Source organism: Anarrhichthys ocellatus, unplaced genomic scaffold (assembly GCF_004355925.1).
Source record: "Anarrhichthys ocellatus isolate YVR2014 unplaced genomic scaffold, GSC_Weel_1.0 scaffold14, whole genome shotgun sequence".
Classification (NCBI taxonomy): domain Eukaryota; kingdom Metazoa; phylum Chordata; class Actinopteri; order Perciformes; family Anarhichadidae; genus Anarrhichthys; species Anarrhichthys ocellatus.
This window is the reverse complement of record NW_022280044.1, coordinates 7,768,228-7,785,950: the sequence shown is the minus strand read 5'-3', so window position 1 is coordinate 7,785,950 and position 17,723 is coordinate 7,768,228. Positions and strand designations below refer to the sequence as shown.

Genomic DNA, 17,723 nt, shown 5'->3' with positions numbered 1-17,723 from the left:
TAAAATACATTAAGCAACGTTGGGAGGCAAGAATATATTTGATAGAGTGAAATGAGTTCTTTTAACAATAGTTTTAAAAAAAAGAAAAGAACATCCTTAATGTGGTAGAAGATATGTTTACATTAGTAGTGTCAGGAGTAGTGAATTGTGATTCTGCAACAATTGACTAATGTAGCAAATTACTTACTGTATTTAACTATCTACAACAGTTCTGACCAATACTTTGGTGTATCAATCTGACATTTTGCTTCCCTTTACTACGATTACAGCCTCACAGATCTACAAGTATGGCTGAGGCTGATGGGGATGTCATTAAATGAAGATGTTTCATTCAAAATCACAAATGTCAACATCAAGGGGATGCTCAAGAAAAAGTCAGGGGGTAACCAAAGTTGTTCGGGTACATCCTCTGGGGACCACATATCTCTGTCAAAAAGTTTCATGACAACCCATCCAACATTTGCTGAGTTATCAGTCTAGAGCAAAGTGATGAACTGACTAACCAACATGGAGCCGCACTGCTGGCACGGCAGAACATGTCATTCGGACAGAGGACATTATGTTCCGAACGGCCATCCGTCTATAGCTGATCCTTGGTGCCCTTATTTCAAAATACCGTCTTGATTATGAGTTTTACAAAACATAACATGGATACCAAGAAGTCGATCAGCTGGTCAGGTCAGACGTGTTGTGGCTGTCACCGCCAATAAAGTCTGTTCAAAACAACTGCTGCACCAGACTTGCATTTCAAATGACATCGTTATTTTCATGCATTGCATTAAACAACTCAAACTGAGTAGTATCTCACTTCACTAGATGGAGAAAGCATCAAGCTTTTCAGTTTCTTTGCTTTAGTTACAACATCAATCCAATCACCTGTCAATGCCACAGAGGCGTCAACATGTCGCAGTTACAGATTTTTAGCCTTAAACAGGTGTTGTTATATAATAAAAGAGCATGTATTTGTTGTTTAGTTACTTTATACTAAAACCACTAAAAGTAGAGCACATGCCATAAGTTTTGTCTGCAGAAGCACATTTAATTTAGACTGCAACAGAAAAAATATACCCTGTAAACAGTGAGGGGTTGCACAGGCCATTCAGGCCCGACAGAAGCAGGCCAGTATAATGTTATTGATGGCAAGAAATAGGACAGCAAAAACCCCAAATGTCTCCCACCACATCACACAAAGGAAACAACAGGTTTGGTCGTCCCAGTTTCTTGTTTTCAACAAAAAAAAAGAAAAAGTCTTCTCCGGGGCCTCTCTCCAGCGGCTGCAACTTCCTCTTCACTTTCTCCCTCTCCAGCACCATGCAAGCCAGTGTCTCTGATGTCACCTAATTATAAATAACCTTCTTTTAAGAGTGCCTGTGGTATGTTAATGATATGTTAATTTCCCCGATAAATCTGCGCTTTACGAGCAGAGGGCTCCTTAGCGCATGGCACCAGCGCTGACGGAGCTGCAGGAGCTGCCGGTGTCGAGCGGGGAGTGTAAGCACGGTGTTAGAAAGAGACGACTGCTTGCAGACCTGGCTCTCTCTTTCCCTTTCATGTACTCCTTGGTATATTTGCATGAAGAAAAAAAAGATTTAAAAAAACAATCACTATTAATAACAGACGACCAAGCATGTGTCATCTGAGGAATTTCTTATATTTAATATAAAATATTTGTTCTTTTACTCCGTCTTTCCATCTATAAGGTCTATTCAACATGTGCAACAATCTGTATGTGTGACCAAATCATTTGCATATGATATTATGATAGCAGTTTTCATACACGAGGAGTCCTCCCCCAGCGCTGATGAGAAGCATCAGTGATCCAGCAGAGTCCTATAGCAGCTAAGCAGCCCACGGTGGGAGATTACAGCTGTCTGTTTTTCATATCTACTGGCAGAATCTTCCTCCCACTTTTTTTCCCCTGCAAATCTGCTTATGAAAAGCCGTTCACCCTGGAAACAGAGGGCCAGGACGCTGTGGACGCAGGCGCTCCTGCAGACGGAGCTCAGACGCAGAGAATAGTGTCGAGCTCGGAGCGTTCACATTCAAGTGAAATTAAAGAGAGATGTTGGAAAAATAGGTCAAGTTCTAACAATCTGTGATATGAACTGCACAGCTTTGATCATCAACACTGATACTTACAATCTGAAGAAATCCACCAGCTTGTCCCCACCGGTCCCAAGAGAGGTCGTGCTGTTTTTGCTCTTTACTGGCCTCCCTTCACTGGTTACCAGTAACACACAGAATTGGTTTATAGATCCTTTCATTTGTTTTTAAAGCACTGAATGGACCGAAACCAGTTCATATGTCCAATCTCCTCAACCGCAGCTTTTCTACCTGCTGACCAATTACTGCTCTTCTTTTGGTTGAAGTGAAATGGTGATCGAGCCTTTGATGTCTACAGAGCTACTACTACTGTTAAACGGTAAAATGGTGAATGGACTGTACTTGTAAAGTACTTTCACACTACTTGTCATCATTCACCCATTCACACACTGATGGCAGGGGCTAGGTGCCACCTGCCATCAGACTATTCAGACTAGGCACAGCTACGGGAGCAATTTTGGGGTTAAGTGTCTTGCTCAAGGACACATCGACATGCGACTAGCGGCGCTTGGGATCGAACTGCCGATCCTCTGATTGAAGGACGGCCCTGCCCTCCACTTAGCCACGGTTATATCATTTAATCCAAATAAATCACACATGTGCACAAAGGCAGTCATACAATCCTACATAGTCTGCTGTACACGGCTTTGGCAAATCTAACCAACACCACCAGCACCATCAGGGAAGATGACAATAACATCCTGAGAAAGGAAAAGAGAAGACGGCTCCACCACCAGAATGCTTGAGTTTGCAAAAGACGACGGGACAGAGTGATTACGACATAGGCAATGACGAAACAATAAAACAATGAGGAAAAATAACAACTGAACAGCTACTGACAATATCAATCGATTGACTTAGTGAGCCTGTAAACCGGTGAGCATAATAAAATCTCACCCTGAACTTTATCTACCGTAATTTAAAGTCTTGTTAGGGTGGTTTAAATTATATCATTCCTAGCTCTTCAAATAATAATAGACTCAAATTAAATTTATTCGCAAGCTAGGTTCATTCTTTTGGTGCCGGACTTCTTACACATACAGAGCAGTCCTCTCAGTCAACGAAGGTATTTCAGCTCGCAATTAAACCCGATGCAGGACTTACCAAAAGTGAATTTAAGTAATTGTTATGTCTATCAGGAAAATTAAAGTGGGACTACAAGTCCCAGGGAGGAAAATGGATGACTTAATCACGGCGCTAACGAGGAGGGGGCGCGGAAACACCGCTGCCTTTACGTCATCCTGCTCTGAAAGCGCCGGGACAACCGAGGTTCCACAACCAGGCGGTGGGGCTCCGACAGCTCGGTGCCTTTCAACCTCTCCGCCCTCCCATTCTTGTCAACGCAAGATCAAGCAAATATTTGAGCAATTATCTCAGCTCTTTGCAGCGCCGCCGCCAAATGTAAGTGCTTTAAAGGGAAAGTACTGATATGTCCACGATACTGTATTTTTCTGAGTAGCAAGAAATGCATTTCCACCTGATGTCTTCGGCAGGGCGGTGTGTGTTTCATCATTGTACATAGAAACAGTGCCTCACATGGTGCCTCAGGAATGGAAAGACCGCTTTGTTTCACCTCGACTTGAAAAAGTCTTGAAAGTAGATCCGTCTTTTTGCTCTGCAGTGAACCAGCCCCATGACCTACACGAGGAATTTCAAGTGCTAGAAAATATGATGACAAATGCTGCGCAGCTGAAAACAGAAAGTCAGCAACCAGCTGAAGATAAAGCAGTACTTTTGTAGCGAATGTGTATCCTTCTTCCCTCCCCCTAAAAAAAGAGGAAGCAGCGCCGCACGGAGCGTCCCCGACAGAAAGCTGTCAGTCATAAATCCTGTAGTGGGTTGGCGCAGACCGGTAAGGGCTGCCGAGGTCAGCATATCTCCATGACAGATCCTTTCTTCAGGTGCTCCAGAGGAGTTGGACCATCAAAGCCGGCACAGTAATCAAAGAGAATGTGCTGTATGATAGCGAGAATCACCAACAAATCAACCCTGACAAACAAAAGGAAAGATGCAGACAGGCCAAGAGAAGTCGATTTATTCTCTGTTAGCCAGTCCAGTCTGCAATCAATTGTGCTGCTAAAGAGCCGCCGTTGGAGACATTTATATCCTTTTCTTATGCACTGACATGAGTTTGAAATTGGAAGTTTTAGTCTTTTCATAAAATCCATCCTTTGTTGCTACAAACTTTTCATTCAGGTTCAAATCATTATGATGCATTCTTTTTATTATCTTGGGAGTGAGCGTATATGAAAACAAAGCCATACATTTAGAGTGTTGTCATTTGTGCAGTCTGCGGTCTGTACTTTGTTTACTATGAGAGAACAGGCTTTGAACAGTGTCAGGCGTGTTTGGTGATCCCCAAGATCCTTCCCATTTCCATACACTTTTGAATTTTGTTTTTCAAAGCTGCATGTGACCCATGAGCTGTCAATCAACTGTAGTATGCTGATCTATCTGCTCACAGCTTTAAATTATTCAATTCAAATAGAGATAAAGTTAAAGTGAAGAGTACAGACATCTAAACGATAGAAGTTTCTCCATGTGATGATTAAGAGTAAGTAAATTCAAACTTAAAAGGTTCTGAAAATATTGGATTACTAATTATCTAAATCATATACAAAAGCTGCAGATTAGCACATATTTCAACAAAGATATGGCTTTAGAAAATGACACTTAACAAAACAAATAAAGCAATAAAAATGATTAATACATTATAGTCAGCCAGCAGAAAATCAGATGCAACAATTTTGAAAGTCTCTTAATAACTGAAGCAATTCTTTATGAAAAAACTGTAAAAAAATAAATAAAATCACTGGTTCCAGACTCTAAAATGTGAATATTTTCTATGACAGCAAACTGAATATTAGATATTTAAATTACCAAACAATTAATCTAATTCCTTGTTAACAGTTTTCATGATTTATTAATGGAGCATGGTTCATTAATAAAGAACTTCATATTTATGGTCCAAAGCAACCTGGAAAGTTAACAATGTTTTGGAACTTTGAGGACAGCTGGAACAAGAGTCACTTTGTGTCAACGCATTAGTTTGTCAGATAATCCAAATGTTTAGTTGGATTTTCATTGGACCTCTTACATGAAAAGTTTTATTTCTAAACTTTAAAGGTCAAACCTATGCCTTCACTTCGAACCGTGTGGAAGACTAACAGCAGCAGGCCAAAGTAAAATGATGTGGAGGTAAAAGAGTGAAAGGAAAAAAAAATTCAATCACAGTCAGGGGCGTTACCTTTTCTTTGTCTCTCATGGATCCTTTTCCGAGAATTGACATCTTTGTGAGAGTGTCCTCCTGTAGTCTCTTTAACGAGTTCCCGCGTGGCCCGAGGAGTTTGCCGACAAAGTTAAACTGCAACAGAGAGTGAGAGCGCGGATCAGTCAGAATCTGTGTGTTTGAGATAAAGTGCAAAGACATGTCTTTTGCTCAAGCAAGTGACTGAAGCTAATGAAAACTTATCAGCAGTTTTTTTCCTGTCGCGTCTTGGTAGGATCAGTGTGGAAGCATTTATGTGAGACGTCTTATCCCAGGTACACTCTGTCACCTTTTCATGGCTCATGGCTTTATAGTGCGGGAAGATGCCCGGCGATTGACTCAGGAAAGAAAGGCTTAGCATAAAATAAGCTTTCAATTCACAAGTATGTGCAGTGGACAGCTTTGTTTCAGAAGTAGGGAGGACACAACGAAGTCAGAGGTTCTTCAACCCCAAAAAAGAATGCTATTTCCTGCATTTACACATATTCATATCCTTCTTACATGTATAAAGTTTGTTGTCAAGAAGTTAAAATTGACTGTCATCATCTTTCCAACAAGGGGTAGAGTCCTTTAGGTTTTTACTGTCACCAACCGAGGCACCAACTTGTAACAGACAAATAAAAAAAGACTATGAATAGAATAAAATATGAAATACAGTTAAGTAATATGAATAAACATATCTACTGCATCCATTCTAATATATTGTTTGGGAAATATAGACTGAATAAAAGCATGGATGAAATGCCTGCAGTCCGCCCCAACAGCCTCCACTGATGACGTGGAGAAGTCTGCACCTGTGTGTTTCCTGAGAGGAGAAATCCAGTGCTAAGAAAACTCTGCTGTTCCTAAAATTGAATTACCCGGAGTCCAACGACTAAAGGTGATAAACTCTTCTCTTCCCTCTGAATTTTGACAGCTGGACACTTTTTTTAAAATTTGACTGATTTAGTCAAAGTGGGGTGAGGGATGGGGAGGAGACAATAATCTACATCCCCAGTGGAAATGATGCCCTTGCACAGTGTTTTTTTCTGTGTAACTTCTAGGGTATGTGCAATACGTCTCATTCATCAGATTACTTAAAAATCTGCAGCCAGCCTATGTGTGTTTTGTCATGTCATCGACAGATGGCAGTAAACACATGATGGGAAACATATGGAACAACATGCGTCAATATTTCCTGGCCAGATGTTGCAATTCATGGACTATGCTTTGACCCCTATAGGCCATATTATTAAATGGTCACAGACAACAACACAAATGGTCAAAATTGATGCAGCAGCCAAGATATCCTGAGTTTTAGCACCAAGGTCAAGCTTCTAGACACTTCCCACAATGCAACAGTTACCTAAGTGATGTCAGGCTTTTCTCAGACGTGATGCAGCTCCCTCCAGAGCTACAGCAGACAATATGCAATTATTTTCACAGGGAGTGTACAACTCCCCATGACTAGTAATTACTAGTTTCACTACTTTATTTTACATTTTAAATGTTTTAATCAGTTAATCCCGTGTTCTTTTCAACTTTTTAGGTTCACCACTTGAGTGGCATTGATGTATGACTTGTGCTGTATAAATAAAGTTTGACTGACAGTAAATTATATTGGAAATGTTAAATTGGAGTGTCACTTTTAAGCTGAGAACAGACGATCAATAACATCTAGCCAGTAGTTCAACCGACTAATTATTCTCAAAGTAAAGTCCAGAGGTTTTTAAACATATTTAAAATCAGTCTACACGAAGAAGGAAATATCATTCACTCATCAAAAATAATCGTCACTCTGAAATTCTGTAAATGAGACAATTTATGCTGATTTATGCTGATTTTTTTATGAAATCAGAACTTTACTGATATCAGTTGAAAACATTCCCTGAATCTGTCGAACTGCATGTTCCTGAATGTTTGAATATAAATGTGCAACATTATCATAATGCGCATGTTTGAGCTAACATTGAACTTGAGCGCCTCTGGCGTGTCTCCATCTATCAAAGGCTTCTTGGCTTAGATTACTTCACAAGGTCACCGCTTTTTTAGCCATAAAAAAAAAAAAAAAAAAGTTATGCATTACTGTGTCGAGGTATGTTGTGCGCAGACACCCATCAAAGTCGTACGTCCTTTACACGGGCTAAACGCAATTCCACCAGCAGCTGGAGATGGTCAGGGAGACAAAAGGAGAGCGATGCTTTTCTCCCCCTCTCCATGTTTTCCTTTACCAGTGAGTTATACAGCTGTCTCCCTCAACTATCTAGGTCATCAATTAGCTAGCAGGAGGTAAAGAAAAAGGTTCTACACCGCACCTATATCTCTCCTGCCTTTTGTTCAGGAACCAAGTGCTTATTAGGGGGCTCCTGCCAATTCCTGGGTGAGGGATTTGAGAGGCGAGCTTTAGTGATTCGCTTTAATGCAGTAACTGACTGTTGGTGTTCATTCTGGACCGGGCTGAACTCCAGCAGATCTCAGCTACTGTATGTTCCTTCAACTTTTATAATTACCCCAAGTCCTGTGGCTGGATGTGATCTTACAAGGGCCTATTCCTCCCGTGCCTCTGAAAGAACCGTGTCCCACTGTGCTAATTCCAACCCTGCACTCAACAATTGGCAAGGTAGCTTCCTGCAAAGCTCTAACCTTGAATTAATGAATATGTAAGACATGTCCACCTTCACAATAGAGTGTGTGGACTTTAATAACTTCCGTCCTGCGTACGTCACCTGAAACATTTCAATGCCTCCACTTCAATTTGCACACCAAATTAACTCCATATGTGGGACACGAATTGTTGGGTTAGGACAATTCCATTTAAAAGTTATCTAAGCAAACACTGCCTCTAATGCATTCACATTGATAAAACGTTCATCAAAGGAGACGGCGCCAGCGCCGGGGCAAACAGAGGTTGTCAGGAAATGTTTTAAATGTGCTGAGTTTAACCGATGTCCTGCGCATCCATCATTTCCACCTGGATAGAGCCTTGGTCACTGAGCTGTGCCGTCTCTTGAACAATGATTTGCAGGGCCAGATCACAAAGCCGACTTCTCGCCGCGCTACTCCAGCTCTTTGCGCACCCGTTCCATCCTCCTGACAGGTTGTGCATCGCACGCGGTGTCCAGGACGTTAGTGTGGATGTCCCAGTCCTCGGTCTACCAACAGTGTTACACTGATGGATAAAAAATGCTTGAGCAAGGAGAAACGCTGGCTTTCTGATCAAGAACAAACCGCTACTGCGTTGCTTTCAATATTTGAGTGTAGGAGACATATCGACTGCATGGGCACACACGGGGATCAGGCAGAGAGCATAAAGGAGCAAATTCACAGAAATGAGACTGTGAAACAGCACACTGCAGCATTAAAATGTGCTCACCAACCGATCTATCAGAACAGCCTTAGAAACTCCTCCTCTGACATCGCCTGAAAACTTACTTTTAATTAAAGATTTGATTCATTTCAGAATGTGTTTGAATTCATGTCAGATTTTGTAAACAATGTTTGCTTACAAAGCATGTCCTGTAGGATAGTTTTCAATTGAATTATTCCGTCCTGGCCGAGTTTGAACTGTTTTGGTCCAGCTTATTACATAAACTAGTTACATTCTTTTGTACTTTGATTTGGGCATGAAAGGCTAGATGACTATCTCGAAGATGTTGGAATAGATTCAAAGTGTCGGACCTCTTTGCAGTCACTATTCCACCTCATGCTTTGCACATTGGATATCCATCTTCTACAACATTTCTTAACCCGTAAACTGAGTGTTTCCTGTCTAATAATTCATGTTCTTAAATTTTCTTTTATGATTCATATTTGGGGGAGGTGCACTATATGAACCCATGGCTTCTTGATCTTTCCTGCCACACCTGTTTCATCAAATTATTTTAATACCGCTAAAAACGTGACGGTCCGGATTATCGACTGAGCAAAGCGGGCAAATGCTGCAAGGTCCTCAGATTCCCAAAGGGCCCCCACAAGCTCCAATTCTGCAATTTGATTTGTAGTGATTTAGATTTTGAGCATGTTGAAAGGCACAGTTTAAAATAGCTAACATGGTACGGGCCTCAATCAGGTTTTCACCATATTACTTGATCTGGCTCCTAAATGCAGAGGTCAAATTCCATGTATGTTCCCGTTTGTATGTGATTATTGTAATAAAGTTTACATATCATGCAGATTTGCTCGCATTTGTTTGAGTAACGCCAGTAAATGTCACAGAGAAGTCTAAATCTGGACATTGGGACGCGTCACCGCCCAGTCGATGCGTTTGCAGAGGCGCGCGTCTCCTCGTATGCACAATCCTCCCAATATGAGAGTCTTACCGAACACATAACTGTAATCCCCGCTGTTTATCAGAAATCAAAATCTGTCTGACTCCTACTGTGATTGATGATCTGGGGGTTAGCTAATGCTTTAGTTATCACAAGGGATTATGTGATTTACAATAAAACCTGCCTGGGCTCCTGCACTGGTTCATGCCATTAAACTGTGTGAGGGGATTGGGCTGCTGCTGTGCTAATCACCACAATAAAAGCTGATGTGTTTAATCACAGGTTGTGGCCTGCTGCTCTTTGTGGTGTTAGTTGCACACAAAAAAACACAAAAAGAATTGAGAAAAGAAATGACTGTATATGTAAAAAAACTGAATTGGAATTGTTGCACCATATTCAGCTGAAACAAAAAAATAGTCATGCGTATGATTGGAAAGACAGTGGACACAAGTAGAGAAATGATTTATGATTAATCGCACTACACATGAAGGGGGTGCAGGGGGAGGGTGGCCGAGGGGAGTGGGGGGGGGGGGCACATCTGAGATCTTTTCATCATTTGCTGAATGTAATACTGCGAGCCTGGCGAAAGGTGGGCTCACAGAGAGCCAGCGCAGAGTGATTGTGCTGAGGACAGCAGGACAGGAACTACAGCAGAAGGATAAATCACCGCTTCCAGCACAGAGGAACGCCACAGTCTGAACTGGAAATAAACCAGTGGGACTCCTTACGCCTCGCTAATGGCCTGCGGTGCTTTCTGCCAAAAGACGCTGTCTGAGAGAGGGCCCACGGCTCGGGCAAAATGTACAGATGAGCGCTGATAGCGCATCCTTGTTCAGAAGGAGGGGTATTTTTAGTTGCCGGGTAGGTGTGACATTATGTGTCATACTGGTTAAATCATGATTTAAAATCTTAGCCTCTCTATTTCTGGCACCAATGTTTCAATTCTATCTTGTTTTGTTCTAAAACAATAATACAAAAAGCTACTGTGTGGGCTTCTACAAAACAATGGGCCTCATTCACCAAGATCTTCCTGTGTTTTGTCCTAAATTTATTCTTAAGAAAGGTCAAGGTCAGATTTATTATATGTTCTAAAACCGCAAAATCCCTTTGTTCTCGTAAATTGAAAACATGCGCCGGTTGATCCTAATTAGCAGGTAAACGCCCCGCCCATCCCCATAAAAGGGCATCAGACTTCAAGGCCGTGTTCACACTCAGAAACTGAGAGGATGACAATAAACTTAGGCCTAGAGAGGCTGGAACACCAGACTGGAGACAAAAACAAGCTGTCTCATTTAGTAGCATCAATAAGCCTATAAATGATCAATCACTAATTATTGGATGGTTTGGTTCCCAAATCAAATAAGAAGAACTCTCTCCTTAAGTGAACGAGGCCCCTTGTTTGCTGCGGAGCTTTCACTATTGCAGTGTCCATTACACAACAGAACTACACCATACAGCACTTTAATCTCAGAAAGTCGAAAAATTCATCATTGTTGGGTGTTAAAAATCATCGCTGAGGAACAGCTCCGTCTCATCTCAGAGAGTCAACAGCCTGGAACTTGCTGTGTGGCGTCCTTGCCCGCTTCATTCTGATAAAAAGCTATGTTTGCGGAGGACGGATCTAACCTCTCTGCACGTGCTGCTAAATGGCTATTTGGAAAATGTCTTCAATGCCAGGAGCCCAAAGGTGATGCTCGCAGCTCAGGAGAAAACCCATTCAAGTCAGACCGATCACTCTTGCCATTGCTACCTGTCAGATAGAACAAATTGAATTTGTCTTCCTTCGGTGGCTTGTTGGAGCTCTAAACAGCGCATTAGTACTACTACTTATCAAAGCTGTCAACGCAAATCTGTTTAGCTGTGAACCTCGGAGACGTAGAACAGCCTCCGGATGACGCTACGTGCAAACATCCACAGCCCTCATGGTCCGGCTCTTCATCAGAGTGCACGTCAATGTCTGGTGATGTAATGACTCTCCTTCTCAGAGTAAATGCAAAACCAACAAGTGAACTTAGATTTGGTGATTAGCAGGTAAAAAGACATTCCGTCCGCTATCGGGTGAGTTTGGTTTTTAAAAATCAACTTTTTAAAAGGTTTACGGTTCACAAATGACTGTTGCTTTGACAGCCTTTCAATGACTATATTGAATTCTGAAGTAGGTCCTGACTAAACACGGATATATAGCCACTGAAATAAGCTGCCATCTAAAGATCTTTATCTAACAAGATGCAGACTACTTTAACAGACTCCATGGAAATGCATATGAATGTGAACATGTGACATATATTTTGATAGATTAGAATCAGGACTATGTGGTCACTGTGGTTACTTGTTGTTGAAACAATTTTCACTCTCATTTTTGTAACATTTTCTCACAGAATCTCATATGACAAGAATTTGAGCGTAAATGAGAACGCTGGGAATTTTTTCAGTGACAGTTATTTTAAGAGTGTTGACAGAGGATGTGTTTCTCACGGAAGCTCAAGTGGCTTCATGTTGAATTTTTAAAGCTACGTGTTAAATAAATAGCTGCTTTTGGACTAATTTTTACTCCCTGCATGTTAAACCGACAGACTGACAGGCACGATTTTAACGTGCATGTCATTAAAATTCTAGTGTCATTGTGCAGAAAAGCATGTTTTGGGGCAAATTAAACCCAAATGCACCCCTAGAGCTTCATTGGTTGTGTTTCTTGTATCCACACGCTGCAGATTACCACTGTCCTTCCCCCTGGAGGGCTGAGGTGAAAACATGAGTGATGTTCCCGTCTAAGTGTGGCCCTCTCACTTTTACACCAACCTCCCCATCGTGCTCCCAGCGGGAAATCCCTGTCATGCACCGAGCGCAAGGCTCCAATAAACGCTGCTGCCGGTGAAGGCTCCTCGCGGTGGGCGAGGCTGAAGTGCTCTCAAATGTGGCAACAGTGTTATCGCTCAAAGCGGCTTCACGTGGAGGTCATCGCGAAGCCGGCTGTCTAGGACCCTATACATGTGACTTATGTGCTGCATTGCAATCGCACTCCCTCCCTTCAAGCTATTCATTTTCATGACAAAAAAAGACCACTAGAACTTAAAAAACACCTTAAAAAGGGTCATAAGAAATCCACTGCACACTCGAGAAAAATAGAATCTATTGTGAGATAATTTCTTTGAATCATATATTCATTGACAAATTAATATAAGACATCAATGCGTCATTGAACAAGGTCAGTGTAATAGAGAGGTGTGTGTATGAAAAGAGTGAGAATTATGTCCCTTTCGCTCATGCAGTCTAAGCCGGAAATGTTCAGAAACATTGGGGTCCTGTGTGAATGGGAGCAGGCATTGATATCCAGGCAAATCTGTACCGCTGATCTCCACCTCACGTGTGAAAAGGCGCAAGATCGAAATGCTCCTGAAGGTAGCGCATGTGTGAGTAGTGAAAATCACAAATGGCACGAGAAAGGTTATCCCAGTAATTTACCGGGAGCCGTGTGTGAAAGAGTCTTCACAGTCGTAACATTTCAAAAGCGTAAAACAATTCTGAAGAAGGACAGGAAGTAACTTCCCTAATATAGTCCTATCCCCAGTTCTGTCAGCCAACATCCACCAGATATGCTACATCACATAAAGCGTCAACAAAAAGCTTCAAGTGGCTCTTTTAAGGGATCTAAATCAAACCCCGAGCTGCTGTAGTTGGCTTCATTATCTATAAATATCACAATCTAAAATTCTCTCTCTATGCACTTGACATTCTGGGAGAAGTCTCTGGCGGTGGTACTACAGCACTTACTTTAGGAAACTGCTTGACTGGTATTAAAATTTTCTGGCCCAGTTTCATGTTCTTGTTGATGACGACGTCGATGAACTTCTCCTCGTCCTTGTCCTCGTCTTTCTGGATTTTTTCAATCTCTGAAAAAGAAGGAAAAAGAAAAGTAATGAGTCGGGGGTTTGACCAGCAGCAAATATAAAAGACTCTAAAATGACTGTAGTGACAACTAACATGATCATTATCAACCAGTAGAACATGTTGGGGTGTACACTCATGCGCTTTCTTTCCACGAGAGAGATAAGAAGATCAATAACTTTCTCATGGCTAGCCTAGCTTAGCATAACAACTTCAAACACAGGTTTTGTAATCTTTGTACAGGAACAATGGTACCAAATATGGCAACCTCACTGTGACTACCAGACCCAGCGAATAGCTCCAGCGCATACATCCATCTTAACCTACAACACATTTCAAAAGGCCCAAACGGTTGTCTTCAAATGCAATGCTTCAAAACAAAGAAAGATATTTGATAACCTGGAACCTGTTAATGTTTAAAAGACTTAAACAGGAAACCTATTACCATAACCATTGTTGATACATTTGTATATGTGTTGGTCTGCAGATTGAACCCTTTTAGGCACAGTAATAAAGGATATTAGATCCCTTCAGCATCATTCATCCAACCTTTTGGCTCAGTCTCGATCACAATAATGCTTTTCAATTTGAGCAGAGATGCCAATTTACGTAAACAGAAAAATAATAATAGCGAGGACACTGGAGCGTGCACCTCCGGGCTACCAAAAATGTTGGCTGTCACAGTTCTTCTTGTGGGAGAGGTAGACTCTGATGCATTTGGAGATGTAACCTTGATCGTTTAATCAGATGGATAGCATCTGTGTTTCAGTGCCAGGAAAATGGTTTTGCAGCGAGGGCAGCTGAGAGGTGCGCGGAGGTTACGACAAAGACTCCAAGCTAAAAGCCCAGCAGGGGAAAGGGTGAGGAAGAGGGCAAACTCCATCACAGATTTATTTCTGGTGTTCAAAACTAATTTTGAATGGAAGGAAAAAAAACAAGATTAAAAACAGAGAGGTCGGGATGCTTTAGCTGTACAGTTCACATTTTAATAGAGATTTCTTTATTTAGATTGGTTCAGATTCAGATGTGATGGTGAGATTCAGGTGAAATAAACCCTTTTTCAATGTGAAAACATGACAAACTCAAACATGTTCACGTCCCACGACCAGATATACCATGTACCCATTTTTTCAATTACACCAGATCAGACACAAGCTGAGCATATCGGCACTGCAAACCGGAAACTATAAAGGCAACTGTGATTTCTCAACAAAGCTCGGCAGCAATACTGCGGAATGTAATTAAAACCTTTTGATATGAGTGTTGACGAGGATGAAAGAGGTACCAGTGAGATGGAGATATCTTTAAGCTTCGGTTTATCTCAAGGGGGGCAGAGAGTGCACACGTTCTGAGAAAAGACAACATTAATATTAATGCATCGCCTAGCAACATGCCAAGACAGTGTCCTCCTTCCACCAGGCGTTGTCCTCAAAACATTCAGGCTCTGATGTATTGGGAGATTGTGAGTGAGATTGTGTTTCAACTTCAAATCATTCAATGGGTTTTTTTTTTTTTCAAAGCTTACAGAACCATTTTTTTCCAACTTGCCTGCGAAGACAATTTTGCATTTCAAGTCCAGATAAACGCCGACAGTGCACGGCAATCAATCGGCAGGTGCAATAAGCAGCCAAACATGCAGCTTCAAATGAGCTCAACATCTGAGCACGGCAACACGGAATCAGCTGGTGTGAACGAACCGACTGCAGTTCTTTCAAAAGGTCTTGTTTGTGCCGCAATTTTTGTGGGAGAAAATGTGGCGACGTGAGCTGAGAACCACCTCCATCTCCGAGTCCGTACCAAGTGTTCAAAAGAAAGAGATTTAAACATCACTGAAGCAAGCAAAATGTGCCTGTTGTGTTCTTCTTTTTCTTCCAGCTCTATGAGACTTCTCTCTTTCGGCTGTGAATAGCCAGCGTGGTGTAATTTGGCCGTTTGCGAGGCGCTACGCATACCTTTTTATTGAATAAGTGCCTTAGAATGCTGGAAGTCATTCAAAGGCACATCGAGAAGTCTCGTTCTCGATTGTTATGGTATGTAATACACACCTTCCATTCAACCACATTGACGTGGTATGTGAAGATTAATAAAGCTTTTAAAGCCAATGTGTCTCAGCTGCTCTCAGACCCAAATGGAACGGATTCCATAGAATATTAATATTTTTGAAGATTCCCTTAAGGTGCATACTGTTTGACTATATGTGCTCTGGGGGAGCCACTCGGCCTATAATATTGTTGAATATGTACGTATGTTCATCACTTTCTCCTGATGAGGGCTTCTGGGTTTTGAGGTTCCAAAATGCTTTAATATAACTAAGATTAGAATGCAAGTCTCGGTTATTAGTAAGACAATTAGACATGTTGTAAATGATGTCACAGCTCACAACACGTTCAACTATACAACAGTTTAATAAACCGCTTTAGTTTGACGTAAAACCTGGGACGTCATTAAGGAAAACTGTGCACAAGCTAAAGGTATTTTATAAGAGCTGGATGATGAACTCAAAAAGAACAGCCAGTCACTTGACAAAAAATAGTTTACTACATTGTGTAGCTCACTGCACACTTATACTTGACTTGTAATGCAAATGAATTTCCCTTGTGGAGTCCTTAAAAACAAACCTCAATGTAGTAGAAATTCACAACAGTAAGAGTAAAAAATTGTAGAAGTCTTGTCAAACGTTTAACAGAAGTCTATTTTGTAATTGGTGTCTACAAAATCTCAGGAATTTACTTTGTGAGAACAATTGTATTATGATTATTCATAAAAGGAATAGCAGAGTCAGTATGCTTCAAATGAGGCGATTGTCAGATTGTCCCAACCACAATGTCACAATTGGACAGTGATACAATTATTCACAGTTAGAAGGTTAGAAAGTACGGCAGACTTTCAACCTCTCAAGTTCTCTTTTATTATTCTTCACACGCCCACTTCAATACCTTTTCATGAGTACAACTGAGTGCAACGCCATGCCTGTCTTTGAGGAGAGGCCGTAGAAAAGTGTGTGCCATTATCCACGTTGTACGATTCCTTACATATCACCCTGTTCTTCACCTGGCCATGAAGTGTGCCTATTTCATACTGTGTCTGTTGCACATTTGCAGATCCTCTAAGGTAAATGACTCAAATTATACTGGAGGAATGAAACAAATTCAGTTTGAGAATAGCCAACATATTTAAACAGCAACATCCCCCTTCAGTGAAAATTGCTGCATGTATATATATGTGCAACAATATATAGGGCAATCGTCCTCCAGAGAACGTAGACCAGAGAGTCAAACAGAACTGAAGAAAAAATCTGCAAATTTAATATTTCATTGAGTCATTTCATTTGGGTCTCTGCGCAGCTGAGACATATTGGCTTTAAAAGCTGAATTTCATATTTTTGCATAGCTTCACAAGCCTGCCTTGCTGAATGGCAATCCCAGATCGGAACAATTAACTTGGTGACTCCAAAACTAACGTAATATCAGTGTTGTGATGAACTGTGATTATCCTTTAAGCAAAAAACACGAACAATATCTGCCTCTCTTGTTTCCGTGGGATCAGTGCATCAATTATATCAACGTTACAACCATTGCACACATTACAAATATACTTACAGTCTATAAAATGCGCCCCTCTGGGTGACAACCCCCAACAACCGCACACCATCCCAGCTGTCTGCCCTTCTATTAGAAATGGATTCACTTAAAAGCAGCTCTGTGATTTAGGCCTCGCCATTTAAAATTCATAAGCTGGGTAGATTTTGTGGGATTATGCATGACTTCAGCTACGTGCTGCAGAGTCGCGTTGGGGAATGGGGACTGAGGCAATTGGGTCATTAAGTCTCTCAATTTCGTGTTGAGGGGCGCGATACATCACGAGTACAGAATCTGCACACCGGGTGCATCCCTTGTTACAGGACGTAAGGGAGAGTCACATGTACAGTAATAGGATCATGTGTCAATGCATCGGACATTATTCTGATCTGTAATGCACACGGAATATATGTCTACCGCTTTGCTGCAGTGCTTTGTTATTTTTTTTTAATAGATTTTTAAGCTGAACACAATTTTGTTTGTTTTAATATAAATTGACATGTTTCATCTGCAAGATTCTGCCTCCCTTCACATTAAAGTCAGTGAGCCTCTTCAGTGTGAAAGCCTCGGCTCTATAAACCCTTTAAGCTTTGATTTGTTCTGTATTGTCATATTAAAAACTTTTTCTTTAAGCTTTACCCA

The 17,723-nt window shown here is 41.3% G+C and overlaps 1 protein-coding gene across 4 annotated transcripts in view; it reads right to left on the bottom strand.

Annotated features, from left to right (window-relative positions):
* khdrbs3 (KH domain containing, RNA binding, signal transduction associated 3) overlaps positions 1-17,723 on the bottom strand; it is an 88,849-nt gene that overhangs the window by 35,128 nt on the left and 35,998 nt on the right. For all 4 annotated transcript variants that reach the window (XR_004212996.1, XM_031853739.1, XM_031853738.1 and 1 more), the window contains exons 2-3: positions 13,390-13,508; positions 5,351-5,467 (exon numbers count right to left, since the gene is read on the bottom strand). Coding sequence is in view for 3 of the 4 variants with exons in the window: in XM_031853739.1 (XP_031709599.1) it covers positions 5,351-5,467; positions 13,390-13,508 (236 nt within the window). In the remaining variant the exon portion in view is untranslated. The remainder of the gene's footprint in view (positions 1-5,350; positions 5,468-13,389; positions 13,509-17,723) is intronic.